This window comes from Ursus arctos, unplaced genomic scaffold (genome assembly GCF_023065955.2).
Source record: "Ursus arctos isolate Adak ecotype North America unplaced genomic scaffold, UrsArc2.0 scaffold_2, whole genome shotgun sequence".
NCBI classification, from domain to species: Eukaryota; Metazoa; Chordata; class Mammalia; order Carnivora; family Ursidae; genus Ursus; species Ursus arctos.
In genome coordinates this window covers 16680977-16697010 of record NW_026622874.1, presented here as the reverse complement: position 1 = coordinate 16697010, position 16034 = coordinate 16680977, and the positions used below count along the sequence as shown (strand labels likewise).

At 36.1% G+C, this 16034-nt stretch overlaps 1 protein-coding gene across 11 annotated transcripts in view; it reads left to right on the top strand.

Moving 5' to 3' along the window:
* Positions 1-16034, top strand: part of COP1 (COP1 E3 ubiquitin ligase) — a 241666-nt gene that overhangs the window by 45862 nt on the left and 179770 nt on the right. For all 11 annotated transcript variants that reach the window (XM_048224857.2, XM_026509296.4, XM_026509295.4 and 8 more), the window contains exon 6: positions 9282-9350. In XM_048224857.2, the coding sequence (XP_048080814.1) occupies positions 9282-9350 (69 nt within the window). The remainder of the gene's footprint in view (positions 1-9281; positions 9351-16034) is intronic.

Sequence of the window (16034 nt, the reverse complement as noted above, 5' to 3'; positions counted from 1 at the left end):
ATAGTTGACCCTTGAACAACATGGGTTTGAGCTGTGTAAGTCCACTTATACACAGGTCTTTAAAAAATAAATACTATAAAAATATTTTCTTTGTGATTTCTTTTTAAAAACATTTTACTATCTTTAGCTTACTTTATTGTAAGAATATAGTATATAATACATGTGCAGACTATATTAATTGACTATGTTATAAGTAAGGCTTCTGGTCAACAGTAGGCTATTAGTAGTTAAAATTTTGGAAGGTTGAAAGTTATATGTGGATTTTCGACTGTGCTGGGGATTGGTGTCCCTAATTCCTGTGCTGTTTAAGGGTCAACTGTAGTATTTTACTTTTTAGTTTATCTCTTTTTTATTGTTACTGGGAGTAACCTTTTACATTATAATCTGAAGAGTGTTGGTTACTATTTTTTTTAATTTAAATATTTTGTATTGTGAATGTGTGTATATGATAACAGTTCTTTGAAATTTTAGTTGCTTATTCTATGTACAATTTATATTGTCACTTTTTATAAATATTCCTCTTATATATTTTAAAGATTTTATTTATTTGAGAGATTGAGAGAGAGAGAGAGAGAGAGAGATCATGAGCCTGGGGGAGGGGCAGGGAAGGGGAAGGAGGCTCCCTGCTGAGGAGGGAGCCTAATGTGGGGCTTGATGCCAGGACTCCAGAATCGACCTGAGCTGAAGGCAGGTGCTTAAGTGACTGAACCACCCAGATGCCCCTATTCCTTGTATATTTTGAAGCACATGTTTTCTTTTTCTTTTTCCTTTTTTTTTTTAAAGATTTTATTTATTCATTTGTCAGAGAGAGAGACAGCCAGCGAGAGAGGGAACACAAGCAGGGGGAGTGGGAGAGGAAGAAGCAGGCTCCCCGCAGAGCAGGGAGCCCGATGCGGTGCTTGATCCAGGACTCTTGGATCACGTGCTGAGCCGAAGGCAGATGCTTAACAACTGAGCCACCCAGGTGCCCCTGAAGCACATGTTTTGAAATTGTTTCAGGGGATCATTTATATTCTTTACATTTAATTATTTAATTGGGTGTTTGTATCTTCTATTTAACAATTTTTATTAAAAAATTTTTTTTTTCTTTTAAGATTTTATTTATTTGTCAGAGAGAGAGACACACAGAGAGATAGAGCATAAACAGAGGGAATAGGCAGGCAGAGGGAGAAGCAAGCTCCCTGCTGAGCAAGGAGCCTGATGTTGGATTTGATCCCAGCACCCTGGGATCATGACCTGAGCTGAAAGGCAGACGCTTAACCGACTGAACCACTTAGGCATCCCTATTAAAAAATTTTCACAGTAAAACCCTTTCCAGTGCAGAGAGGTATATTAATTTACTAATACGACTATGGATTTAAAAATTTTTCTTCTAGCTGTCAGTTTTTGATTCATAATTCTTGTTGTTCAATGCAAAGAACTGGAAATTACTTGACTTAAAAAGAGATTTGTTATCTAGTCTTAAGAGTAATTTATAAAAGATTGGTTATTCTTAAAATAATATTTATTTATTTGAGAGAGTGTGCACCCATGTTGGGGGAGGGGCAGAGGGAGAGACTCTCAAGCAGACTCCCCACTGATTGCTGAGCCTGATGCGGGGCCTCAGTCTCAGGACCCATGAGATCATGACCTGAGCCGAAATCACAAGTTGGATGCTTAACTGACTGAGTCACCCAGGTGCCCGAAGAGTTGTTATTTTTATAAAAAGTTTTGTTATCTAGTCTTTACTTAAAGTAATTCGCTTTTTTAAGCAGCAGTATTTTATTTCTTTGTTTTGCTGTTCTAGAGCCTTTCATACCCCAGAGACTGTATCAAGGTAAATTTCAGGTGGGTTAAAGATACATCTTTCTCCCACCTACCATCCGTTTTTAAACTTCTTTAAAGAATGAAAAGAAATTTTGAAAGAAGAGGTTGGAGTTTAGAAATGGAATGATGTCTGATGAACAGATATTGAAGGTTGAGAATTTGTGAATTAATTCCCTTAAAACTCTGTGTGCACGTATGCTTTGAAAGGTCTACATGTGGGACGCCTGGGTGGCTCAGTCGTTAGGCATCTGCCTTTGGCTCAGGTTGTGATCCCAGAGTCCTGGGATCTAGCCCCATGATGGGCTCCCCTGCTTGGCAGGGAGCCTGTTTCTCTCCCGCTCCCCCTGCTTGTGTTCCCCCTCTCACTGTCTCTCTCTCTCTGTCAAATAAATGAATAAAATATTAAGAAAAAAAAAAGCCTACATGTATCCTCAGCTGTTCAAGGCTATTGTAGCTAGTCATAATACCAGAAGTGCATATACTGTAGAGTTTTTTTGGCAGTTTTAAGGAAACTATGTATTGATACAGAGAAAAATTATCAAATAATAGTAACATTTGTGTAAGATCTGGCAATATGGCTCATTTGTGAAGTTTTACATGCTTATTTTATAGATAAAAAACCCGAAGCCAAGTAGGGGAGACATTGATAAGATTTTACAGTGTTTTTAGGGTATAATGCTAGAACTTTTGGCTTCCTGACATATCTGGAAAGTTTTTTTTTTTTTTTTTAAAGATTTTATTTATTTATTTGACAGAGATAGAGACAGCCAGCGAGAGAGGGAACACAAGCAGGGGGAGTGGGAGAGGAAGAGCAGGCTCCCAGCAGAGGAGCCTGATGTGGGGCTCGATCCCATAACGCCGGGATCACGCCCTGAGCCGAAGGCAGGCGCTTAACCGCTGTGCCACCCAGGCGCCCCAATATCTGGAAAGTTTTATCTTGTCTTCTGTTCTTTCTTGTTCCCCTGACCCTCTTTGCCTTCTCCTTCTTTGAAAAACAAAAATCTAAGTAAAATATTCTCCTAATTTACAAAGTCAAACGATCTTAAAAGGTTTATAGCAAAAAATCAGCAGTCCTCAGTTACATTACTCCTTATCTTTAATATTAACTCCTAGGAGCAAACTTTTATTTTTACTTCTAATTTCTAAATAACATGCCTTATTGTTCTACTTGGAAAGTCTTATATAAGGAAACATTTCTTCCTTCAAAATTCCAGTTGCCCTCCTTTGAGAAACTACTCAGAGTTAACTCTTCTTGGGAAGATGAACTCATAGTATCTAAGCTTATAAGGCCCATATTATTCATTTCTAGTAAAATATATAAAGGTTAGTTAGACTAGATCTTCTCATAGGTCTGACCAGTGTATTTTTACCCAGTTGGAAAGTTCTTTAGAAGCCAATATCAGAGGGATATGGAATTGGGACATGAAGAGTTAATTATATAATTCACCTGTGGGCTATGATCAGGCAGTTGCTTCTGTTTTCATAGTAGAGATAATCTTATGTGATTTTTAGAATAAAAAAGTTAATTGCAGAAAAGATTTGAAAAATACAAAACCAATGTTTAATAAAAAATTGAAGCATATTCCTTTTCAGATCAGACGTGGTCTCTTTTGAGACAATTGACTGTAAACCAGATGGGACAAATGTGATAAAACTTGCTATATTGCAGAGCACTAAGGGTGGAGAATAAGAATCTAAATATATTCTTCTTTTTTTCTTAATTTTTTTTTCACTTTTACTCCAGTTTCCTCATCTGAAAATGAGATAATTAGGCTAAATGATCATATCATTGATGGAAGCTTTGGCAATTGCAAGAAATGATTAGAGAATTACCTTCTTGTACTTTACTTTTAGTGGTGGGTTAAATGACTTATTTAAAGTATTACTTTCCTGTTCAATTTCTGAGACAGTTCTTTTTTTTTTTTTTTTAATTTATTTATTCGACAGAGATAGAGACAGCCAGCAAGAGAGGGAACACAAGCAGGGGGAGTGGGAGAGGAAGAAGCAGGCTCATAGTGGAAGAGCCTGATGTGGGGCTCGATCCCATAATGCTGGGATCACGCCCTGAGCCAAAGGCAGATGCTTAACCACTGTGCCACCCAGGCGCCCCCAATTTCTGAGACAGTTCTAACAGAACATTATATGGCTATTTTATTTTGATAAAATCGGCTATATTCTTCCCATTTTTAAGCATTTTCTTTTTTAATTGTGTACTATTTCTTTTATGTACTTTTATATTTACATATGAAATTATAGTTTCAGAAATTTGCCATTTATCTCCTTTCTTGAAATTATTCCTTTAAAGACGATTAAATTTCAGAAGAGATGCCATTTGCTGAGTTAAATTCCTAGTGTACTAGTTGGTCCTAGTTTTCCTTTGACCTTGAGGCTTTGGGGGCTTTCTCCCCCTTTCTCCAAATCAGTTGCATTCTTACCTTATTTACATGTCATAGTTGATAGACTGAAATGAAGTAGTCAAAGTTAGTATTTTGAAGGTAGTTTGTTCACATCCTTTGCAAATGAATTAAGAACGTTGACTGTGTATGTTCCTTTTTGTATAAAGATATGGCCTTTGCGCTCTAACCAAATAACCTGTAGACAGTGATAGATAATTAGCGTAAAGAAGTTCTAAGAAAGATGCAGAGGGTATTTGTCACCATTGTTGGGACACAGAGCCCCTGTCAATTTGTTCTCTGTGATAGTTTAACTTACTTTTCAGGAATGTGTCTAAGGTCTTATAAATACCAGTTTGTTTCGCGAGAAAACATCACTTTTTTAAAAAATTTATTTTAAAGTTTTTTTATTACGTTAGTCACCATACAGTACATCCCCGGTTTCCGATGTAAAGTTCGATGATTCATTAGTTGCCTACAACACCCAGTGCACCATGCAATACGTGCCCTCCTTACTACCCATCACCAGTCTATCCCATTCCCCCACCCCCCTCCCCTCTGAAGCCCTCAGTTTGTTTCTCAGAGTCCATAGTCTCTCATGCTTCATTCCCCCTTCTGATTACCCCCCTTTCTTTATCCCTTTCTTCCCCTACCGATCTTCCTAGTTCTTATGTTCCATAGATGAGAGAAATCATATGATAATTGTCTTTCTCTGCTTGACTTATTTCACTTAGCATTATCTCCTCCAGTGCCGTCCATGTTGCAGCAAATGTTGAGAATTCGTTCTTCCTGATAGCTGAGTAATATTCTATTGTATATATGGACCACAACTTCTTAATCCAGTCATCTGTTGAAGGGCATCTTGGTTCCTTCAACGATTTGGCTATTGTGGACAATGCTGCTATGAACATTGGGGTGCATATGGCCCTTCTCTTCACTACGTCTGTATCTTTGGGGTAAATACCCAGTAGTGCAATGGCTGGGTCATAGGGTAGCTCAATTTTTAACTTTTTAAGGGACCTCCACACTTTTTTCCAGAGTGGCTGCACCAACCTGCATTCCCACCAACAATGTAGGAGGGATCCCTTTTCTCCACATCCTCTCCAACAATTGTTGTTTCTTGCCTTGTCTATTTTTGCCATTCTAACTGGTGTAAGGTGGTATCTCAGTGTGGTTTTGATTTGAATTTCCCTGATGGCTAATGATTTTTAACATTTTTTCATGTGTCTGTTAGCCATTTGTATGTCTTCATTGGAAAAGTGTCTGTTCATATCTCCTGCCCATTTTTTGATTTATTTGTTTCTCGCGTATTGAGTTTGAGAAGTTCTTTGTAGATCTTGGATACCAGTCCTTTATCTGTAGTGTCATTTGCAAATATATTCTCCCATTCCGTGGGCTGCCTCTTAGTTTTTTTGACTGTTTCCTTGGCTGTGCAGAAGCTTTTTATCTTGATGAAGTCCCACAAGTTCATTTTATCTTTTGTTTCCCTTGCCTTTGGAGATGTGTCACGAAAAAGGTTGCTGTGGCAGATGTCATAGAGGTTGCTGCCCATGTTCTCCTCTAGGATTTTGATGGATTCCTGTCTCACATCGAGGTCTTTCATCCATTTGGAGTTTATCTTTGTGTATGGTGTGAGAGAGTGGTCAAGTTTCATTCTTTTGCATGTAGCTGTCCAATTTTCCCAGCACATTTATTGAAGAGACTGTCTTTTTTCCATCGGATGTTTTTTCCTGCTTTATCAAAGAGTAGTTGCCCAAAGAGCCGAGGGTCCATTTCTGGGTTCTCTATTCTGTTCCATTGGTCTATGTGTCTGTTTTTGTGCCAGTACCATGCTGTCTTTGTGATCACAGCTTTGTAGTACAGCTCGAAATCCGGCATTGTGATGCCCCCAGCTTTGTTTTTCCTTTTCAACAGTTCCTTGGAGATTCGGGGCCTTTTCTGGTTCCATACAAATTTAAGGGCTATTTGTTCCAGTTCTTTGAAAAATGTCCTCAGTATTTTGATTGGGATAGCATTGAAAGTGTAGATAGCTCTGGGTAGCATGGACATTTAAACTATGTTAATTCTTCCAATCCATGAGCATGGAATATTTTTCCATCTTTTTGTGTCTTCCTCAATGTCTTTCAAGAGTGATTTATAGTTTCTAGAATATAGGTCCTTTACGTCTCTGGTTAAGTTAATTCCAAGGTAACGTATGGTTTTTGGTGCTATTGTAAATGGGATGGATTCCCTAATTTCTCTTTCTTCAGTCTCATTATTTGTGTATAGAAATGCAGCTGATTTCTGAGCATCGATTTTGTATCCCACCACATTACTGAATTACTCTATAACTTTTTTTTTTTTTTTAAAGATTTTATTTATTTATGTGACAGAGAGACAGCTAGCGAGAGAGGGAACACAGCAGGGGGAGTGGGAGAGGGAGAAGCAGGCTCATAGCGGAGGAGCCTGATGTGGGACTCGATCCCGGAACCCCAGGATCACGCCCTGAGCCGAAGGCAGACGCTTTAAAGACTGCGCTACCCAGGTGCCCCTGAATTACTCTATAACTTCTAATAGCTTGGGAGTAGATTCTTCTGGGTTTTCCATATAGAGTATCATGTCATCTGCGAAGAGAGACATTTTGACGTCTTTGCCGATTTGGATACCTTTTAAAACCCTTTTTGTTGTCTGATTGCTGTTGCAAGGACTTCTAGTACTTTGTTGAATAATAGTGGCGTGGCGAGAGTGGGCATCCTTGTCGTGTTCCTGATCTTCAGGGAAAGGCTTCCAGCTTTTCCCCATTGAGAATAATATTTGCTGTAGGCTTTTCATAGATGGCTTTTATGAGATTGAGAAATGTACCCTCTATTCCTACACTCTGAAGGGTTTTAATCAGGAAAGGATGCTGTATTTTATCAAATGCTTTTTCTGCATCAATTGAGAGGATCATATGGTTCCTGAGTCTTTTCTTGTTATGATGTATCACGCTGATCGATTTGCGAATGTTGAACCATGCTTGCATCCCAGGTATGAATCCCACTTGGTCATGATGGATAATCCTTTTAATGTACTGTTGGATTCTATTAGCCAGGATCTTGTTGAGGATTTTGGCATCCATATTCATTAGGGAAATCGGTCTGTAATTCTCCTTTTTGATGGGGTCTTTGCCTGGTTTGGGGATTAAGGTAATATTGGCCTCATAGAATGAGTTTGGTAGCTTTGAGATACACAAGAGTTGGCTTGTGTATCTTGCTGCTCCCCTGGTGGGGGCATATATATTTATAATTGTCATATCCACTTGTTGTATACATCCTTTAAGAATAATATAGTGCCCTTCTGTGTCTCTAACTATAGTCTTTAGTTTAAAATCCAATCTGTCTGATATGAGAATTGCTACCCCAGCTTTCTTTTGAGGTCCATTGGCATGAAAGATTGTATTCCATCCCTTTACTTTCAGTCTGAATGTATCTTTAGGTTCAAAATGAGTCTCTTGTAGACAGCAAATGGATGGGTCATGTCTTTTTATCCAATCTGCATCCCTGTGGTGTTTTATCGGAGCATTTAGGCCATTTACATTGAGACTGATTATTGAGAGATATGATTTTAATGATGCCATGTTGCCAATAAAGTCTTTGGAGAAAACATCACTTTATATCTTCATGATACTGTGTTTTATAAGTTTATTCAGTTATGAAACATTAATTCAGTTATGTTAATGGGAATATCCTAATGTGATTGTCACTTCATATTTGTTCTCCCTCGTCCTTATTGTCTTGACTTAAACATTTCATTGACCTATTTTGCCTCTTACGTTTAAAAATATAAAGATTCCTTCTCTCTCCTCAGGGGGGATAGACTCTGGGAGTGGGATGGCTATGCCTTTGTGGTATGAGTAATATCTTAGTGATTTTGCAAGTTTTGACTGGCTTATTCTTACCATCTGGGGAGTTGTTAAACAAAGATTCCTGTCCCTGTGTTTATTTCAACAAATGCCCCAGATAATTCTGTTGCATAGCAAGGTAGATGAAAATTTTATTAATCTTTGTTTGATTTGGAAGTGATTTACTCAGCATTATTATTATTTTTTCAAGTATATAAGAAATCAAAGAGTTACCTTTGTTTATAAGCCATCTCATTCCATTTTTAGCTTTTGATACTCTTTTACATATATTCATTCATCAGGTTCGCCTGGAATTACTTGGTTCTTTGTGTGAATTTTAACGGTAAAAGATAAATATTTGCAATTTTGTATTTTATATCCAGAAAATGTCAAGCTTATAATTATCTTTTATCTGTTACATGTTTGTTTCACTTACCAATTTGGGTTATTTACTTTTCCCTCCACTTGATTATATTAAAAGATTTGTTTTTAAATGTTTGATTTTGACTGAAGTTTTCTGTGGAAATATATTAACTCTCACATCTGTGTGAGTGGTAATAACCACAAATAGTAAGTTTAATTTCTGAAAGATACGGATTCCTTCCATATTCCTTATTCTCCTGCAAATGGAATTCTTATGGAGAAAGTGATCTTAGTGTCTAGAAACTATGTTGATTCCACTGTGATTTTTGTCTTGATATTCTGTTAGTTTGGTTGGAAGAGAAAGCTGGGACAGATAACAGAATTGCCATTTCACATAAATAGTTTTTTCAGCATGGTAGATGAGGACTGTAATTTAAAACACTTGTTTCTTAAAATTAGTTTTAGTTTTGGGGGAAATGGCTTGTTGTTGTTGTTGTTGTTTTTTTAAAGATTTTATTTATTTCAGAGAGAGAGATGGAGAGTACACATGGGGGCAGGGTCAGAAGAAGAAGCAGACTGCCCACTGGGCAGCGAGCCTGATGCGGATATCCATCCCAGGACCCTGGGATCATGACCGAGTGGAAGGCAGAGGCTTAACCAACTGAGCTACGCAGGCACCCTGAAAATGGCTTGCTTTTAAAAATCCCACTTAGTGAATGGGAAAACTGATTAAGTAGAAGTAATAGGCTAACTTAAATGGATGCATGAATTTGCTTCATACTGGTTATACTGTGGTGTTAAAGAAAACTTTGAACTTGTAGTTATATTTTTAAAAGAACAATTATAATTTTCTTTTATAGGAATCACATGCAGCCCAACTACAGATCCTTATGGAATTCCTCAAGGTTGCAAGAAGAAATAAAAGAGAGGTATATTATTTTGTATCTTTTACATAATGTTTCATTTACTGTTGCTGACTATTACCACTTTTCCCCATTTTTGTAAAGAGATTTCACGCTAAAAAGTTTATATAAACATTTAAAAAGCATTTGAGTTGTAGGCGGTTTTCTAACTCTTTGTTATTTTAACTTCTTTTACCTTAGAACTTGATATTTTAAAAATCCCTTTTGGGAGATTTGCTGAAAAGTTTTTTGTAGGATTGAATACAATGACTTACCTCAAAGCGATAAAAAATAGAAAAGAGAATTATCAAATGACAGCCTACCCTTCACCCTGAAAAGAGAATTTTGGAAATTTTAGATAATAAAGTCTTTAGAATGTGTTGCAAATTTACCTTATGGCAAAAATGCACCCTGGGGGAAAATAGAAGTAAAAATATAGCTACCTACTTAGAATCTGGAAAGTAGAAGACATGAAAGATAGCAAAAAGATGATTTTTTTTATTAGTAATCTTATAATCAGAATGTACTAATTTAACGTTCATAAAATTCCTTAGTCATTTCACACTTGTACAAAATATGGGAAAATCAAAGGCAAAATCCTGTGCTATAGGGAGAATGCTAACATAACTTTGAAAGCAGTTTTGTATTTAAATTCCTGTCACAAATCTCTTATATTTTTATTTTAAGTTGTCTAATTAGGTTGTTTTTTAGTCATTTAAAAAATACATGTAACGTCTGTAATGTGCTAAGTTCTAGACTATTATTTGTGAAAATAAAAAGATGAGAGATGTTTTTATTTTGATGAAGTTCTGTTAGTGAGCATTGTCAGAACCTTTACATTATCTAGTTTGATATTTTCCCCTTTTTTGACATTCATGATGTCTGTTTTTTAACTTTTTCTTACTTTGTTCAAATTGTATTTTTCTGTATAATGATATTGTTAATAGCTAAATATTCTTTATATGGTTTATGACTATTTTTCTCTTATCCTTAAGTTTTGCTGAGCTAATAATTGTGATTTTAATATGTCTATTAACAAAAAACATTATCTTCAGTATAAATTTAAAATTTATTATTCTGTTGCTTCTTGGCCTTTTGGTTAAGATCAAGTGTAAAATTTATTCCTCTTGATTTTTTTATTTTCTTTTTTGGCGAGGACTTTTTAAACTTCAGTATGTGTAAGAATCACCTGAAGATCTTGTTAGAATCGAAGTTCTGATTAAGGGTGTATGTTTTGGAGCCCCATAATCTGCATTTCTAGCACGCTTCAGGTGATGATATTCTTGGTTCTTGGACTACGCTTTGACTAGCAAAGCTGAAAATGTTATATATGGAAATAAAATTATTAATTTAATATGTACATTCAACATCTTTTTCTTATAGAAAATTCTTTGGAAAAGTGATGGTTTTTCATATTCCGTACATATCTCCCAACTTTAAAACAGAATGTGAAATTGTTTTGCAGTAGTTCCGTATGCCTCTTTCTGCCTTAGACTTTGAACTCATTGAAAGTGGGATTAAGTACATGAGAAATTACCTGATAGTGAATGAGTAAATGACTCAATTAAGTGTACAGTCCAAACATGGGGATGTCTAGGGGTTAAATTAAATGGCTGTTCATTATCTGTGTCCTGTATTACTTAAGGTTTTCGTTAGTCCCTGAGGTTTTTCAGTGCTTTTCTGGGTATCTTTTAATGCTTGCAACAAAATTGTTAGATTTGAAAATGTCTCAGGTAATAAAGATACAGTACGTAACTCTAAAAAAAACTTGTGAAGATTCTGAGATTAATACCTTACTAGCAGGCTGACAAATTAGCCTGTCACAGTTTCCTTTGTGCTGTCAGTTCCATGATGAGACTTCTGTGCTGGAGATACAAGACTTTATTATGGCACATCTGGCACAGCTGTTGCGTGTTTGCATCTTTTCTTGGACTCTCAAGTCCCATAGGGGCGATGTAGAGATGGGCTCAGGTGAATGCTGCACATACAGTGGATTTATGTAACAAGTAAGGAACCTTGAGCTTAGGGAATCCCAGTCTTCTAAAGGGGTCTGCTGGAAAACCTGTCTAGTCTTTGCCCTTTAGGGAGATACTATTTTTACCATATTGATCAGAAAACAAATCTGCCCTCTGTCCTGGAAAAAGTCACTATTTCTGTATTGCTAGGGTATTTGCTGTAGAAACATCCTTGAAAAGATAATTTGGAACAAAAGCTATGACAGCATGTCCTGAAATGGGAGAGATTGATAGAGAATTGTTTCCCAGTAAATAACTCTTCCTCGTAATATGAATTTGTCCTCTCTCTGATGTGGTGACTGATGGCCTTGAACAATATCTTCTAAGATACTGTGTTTGATCACACAGCTCTTAGTACCATTGTTTGTATATTTTTGTCTTTAAATGTCTGGGTCAATTGTGCTTTAGAATTGTACAGCTTAATTTTAGTTTGATCCTTGCGATTGAATGATTTCTCCCCCCCACCCCCCGAACCATATATTCTAATGGTGGACAGTTTAACCAAGAAGTGTGCTAGTTCTAAGTACTTCCGGATATTGTTGCCTTTTTTGTGCACATATTATATTGTCATTAATACATTTTGGTTTTCTTTTTTTTAATGTACCCGTGATTGAGTGATTTTGAGTATTTCAGGTTTAATTATACAAGAGACTCTGAGGAGCTACAAATTTGAAAATTTAGTGCTAGGTTAACAGACTTTGAAAACTTACAGTTTAAAAAAAATTAAAAATTACTTTGAATTTCACAAATTTCTTCATAATTGGAGTCAGGTACAGTAGTGCTATGTAATCGTAATAAACTTTAGGGGTGCTTGGGTGGCTCAGTCAGATGAGCGTCTGACTCTGGATTTCGGCTCAGGTCATGATCTCAGGGTTGTGAGATTGATGTGGGGCAGGTTCCTCCCTGGATGTGGAGCCTGCTTGAGAGTCTTTCCGTTTCCTCTGCTCTTCCTCCTCCTCCCCTTCCTCCCGCTTGTGTGCATGTTTTCTCTCTCTCTCTCTCAAATAAATAAAAAAATAAAACTTAGTTTAGGAAATTCATTGATTAATACCTCATGATTTAGTACAGACAGAATGAAGTTAATGATTATATTTTCTTGCATGTATTATAAAGTATTTGCATGCTTAATCCTCAAAATGAATATAGTTGTTAGAGGTCTTGTCTCCTGTTGTATAATTTATACTTGAACTTATTCAAGCAAAATGTAGGCTGACCAGGAGGCAAACTACTACTTTTTGAATTTCTTTTCCTAAGATTAGCATTCATATGTTGGAAATTAACTTTGTGATCTTAGACTTAATTTTTATTGGGGTTATGATGAGTGTTGGTTTAGATATTGATGTATACCAATCTAAGAAATTAAATCTGCTTTTCAGATTTAACGTACTTATTTACTTCAGTATCATATCTTGCTAGTCCTTTTGGTCTATTAGAAACCTACATTTAATTTTTGAGTAATTTTCCCCTACTGACTCTTTTTCAGATATTAAGAGAAGGGCACATAGTAGTAGGCATTTGCATTAGTTATCTATTACCGTGTGACAAGTTATGCTCCAATTTGATGACTTAAAAAAAATAAACATTTAGTATCTTGCGTCAGGAATTATGGTGCAGTGTAACTGAGTTCCTTGGCTCAGGGTTTCTACCAGGCTACAATCAAGGTGTTGGCCAGGGCAGCAGTTACCTCAGAGTTTGACCAGGATAGGAACCCTTCCAAGCTCACCTACTGGCTGTTAGATAGAGATACCAATTTCTTCCCGCTCGGGCTTCTCCATAGGGAGCTTTCTACATAGCTGCTGGCTTCTCGCAGAGGGAGCAAGTGAGAAAGAGCATTTTGAGGATAGCAGTTACATAATTTTTGTAACTTAATCTTGGAAGTTACATCCCAGCACATGTGCTATTTTCTGGTCATTAGAAGCAAATCATTAAATGCAGCCCACACCAAGAGAGGGAATTACATGAGGGTGTGGTTACTAAGTGGGAATCCTTGGAGGCTATCTTAGATTCTGCCTACCACAGCATTTAATAAGTATACGTATTTAAATGAAAATGTTATTCTTTGTTCATGGTCTGATTGAACAAAGGAGCTTTGGGTTTTATGTAAAAGCTAAATTTGTACTAGCATTTCAACAATTGTCCTATATTTAATTTGATTTAATTTTAAAATATACTTCTGGATATTTGTGGTACCTGTTTATTGTAATAGGATAGTTTTGATAATTCCAGTGAACTAATTTTACAGTGTTTCTGTATGAAATAAAACATAGAAAAGTCCATAAAACAAATTTACAGTTTAAAGATTTATGATAGAGTGACCATCCATGTAACCACCATCCTGATTTAACAGTCTGCCTAACCTTTCTGGATTATAGCTTTCTCCCTGGCGTATTAGGTGGTCAATATACTGATATTTATCACTTTCCTGTTTTTCTTTATTATTTTGTTGCCTTAGTAGTTATAACTTGCTTTTTTAAGCTTTAATATATTTATTTCTGCAGCTTGTAATGTTTGTTCTGTTCTTCTCTGACTCAGTGTTAAGGTTCATCCATATTGTTGTATATGGTTATCATTGATTAGTTTTGTGTATAGTATTTTATTAAATGAATATACCCCAGTTTTGTTGTTGAAGGACTTTTGGGTTCTTTTCAATTGTGGCCCATTCACAAACAATGCTACTGTCTTGTATATGTACCCAGGTGTATGTATGCATATATATCTATGGTATGTATGTAGGAGTGGAATTGATGAGTCATAGGACAATATATGTCTTCAACTTTAGTAGATAAGAAACTGTTTTCCTAAGTAGTTGTATTAGTTACTCTTCTTACAGGTAGGCGTGTATGCATGTTCCTTTTGCACTGTATTCTTGCCAGTACTTGGTATCACAATAGACTTTCTCACTTTAGCTGATCTTGCGAGTACGTATTGCTGTTTCTTTGTTGTTTTAATTTGCATTTCCCTAATGACTAAAGAGATTGAGCATACTATGTTTTTTGTTGGCCATTTGGATTTTTTGTGTATGTGTAAAGTACTTGTTTGAAGCTTTTTGCATCTTTTCTACTTAGTTGATTTTCTTAATGGTTTATTGTTTATATATTCTAGATAAAAATTCTTCCTCCTATCTATCTATCTTCAGCAAATATTTTCTTCATCTAATTGGGCTGCTTATTTCCTTATCTTAATGATGTCAGTTGACAAATGTTTCGGTTTTTAATAGAGTTAAATTGATTGGTCTTTTCTGTTATAATTGGTGCCTTTTGTGTTAGGTGAAGAATTTCCGACCTGAGGTCATGAAGACATTTTGCCATATTAAGTACTTGAAGCTTAATTTTTTTTGTCTTTTACATTAAGATTATAATCTGTTTGGGAATTTATTATTGTGTATAATGTGAGGGATAGGCAGCTTTTCATATGGATATCCAGTTGTCCAAGCATCCTTAATTAAAAAGTCCCTCCTTTTCCTATTGCTCTGAAGCACCACCTTTGTCATGCATAATGTGTCCTCATATGTGAGGGTCCATTTCTAGGCTCTCTTTTGTGCTTCACTGGCCTATTTGTCTATCTTTCTGGCAGAACTACATTGTATTTAATACTGGAACTTTAAATTACTGTTCTTCTGAGCTATTAATACCAAATTCTTAGCTATTTATGGCTCTTGCTATTTCTATATAAATTTTACAACCACCTGGTATAGTTTCATGGTAAACCTGCTGTGATTTTTATTGGGATTACTTTGACTCCATAGATCAACATGGGAGAGTATATCTGTATACAGTATTGAGTCTTCTGACCCGTGAATGTGGTATTTCTCTGTTTATAATTTGGCCCTTAAGAATGTCTTCCAAAATTTTGGGTGCCTGGGTGGCTCAGTCCTTAAGCATCTGCCTTGGGCTCAGGTCATGATCCTAGCATTCTGGGATCAAGTCCCGCATCAGGCTCCCTGCTCAACAGGAAGCCTGCTTCTCCCTCTCCCACTCCCCCTGCTTGTGTTCCCTCTCTCGCTGCCTCTCTCTCTGTCAAATAAATAAATAAAATTTAAAAAAAAAAAGTAAAAAAAAAAAGAATGTCTTCCAAAATTTTGATATTTTTCAGGGTATTACACACCTTTCTTTTAGATTTGTTCTTAGGTCTTCATCATTTTTTTATACTATTATAAACAATGTCTGTGTCTTCGATTTCAGTTTCTTACTGTTTGTTGCTGATATAGAGAAATACAGTTGATTTTCATAGATAATTTTTTTTGTATCCAGCAACCTTATTACATTCTCATTAATTCTGATAATTTATTTGTAGATTCTTTTATGTCTTCCGTATACACATCGTCATCTGCAAATAATGACAGTTTAGTTTCTTTCTTTATGATCCTTATATCTTTTATTTATTTTTCTTGTCTTACTCTGCTGGCTAGGACATCCGGTACAATGATGAATAGAAGTGGTGATAGCGGGGCATCCTAGTCTTGGTGCTGATCTCAAATGAAAGCTTTCGACGTGTCACCATTAGGTATGATGTTTTCTGGAGGGTTTTTTGTAGGTTCTTTCTTTCAAGGAAGTAAATTTCTATTCCCAGTTTCCTAAGAGGACTTTTTCCCCCTTTAATCATGAGTGGGGATTGAGTATTCTCCAAAGTTTTTGTGCATCTGAGGTGATACTCACTTTTTTTTCTCATTTTGTTAATGTTGTTAAATAGATTGGTT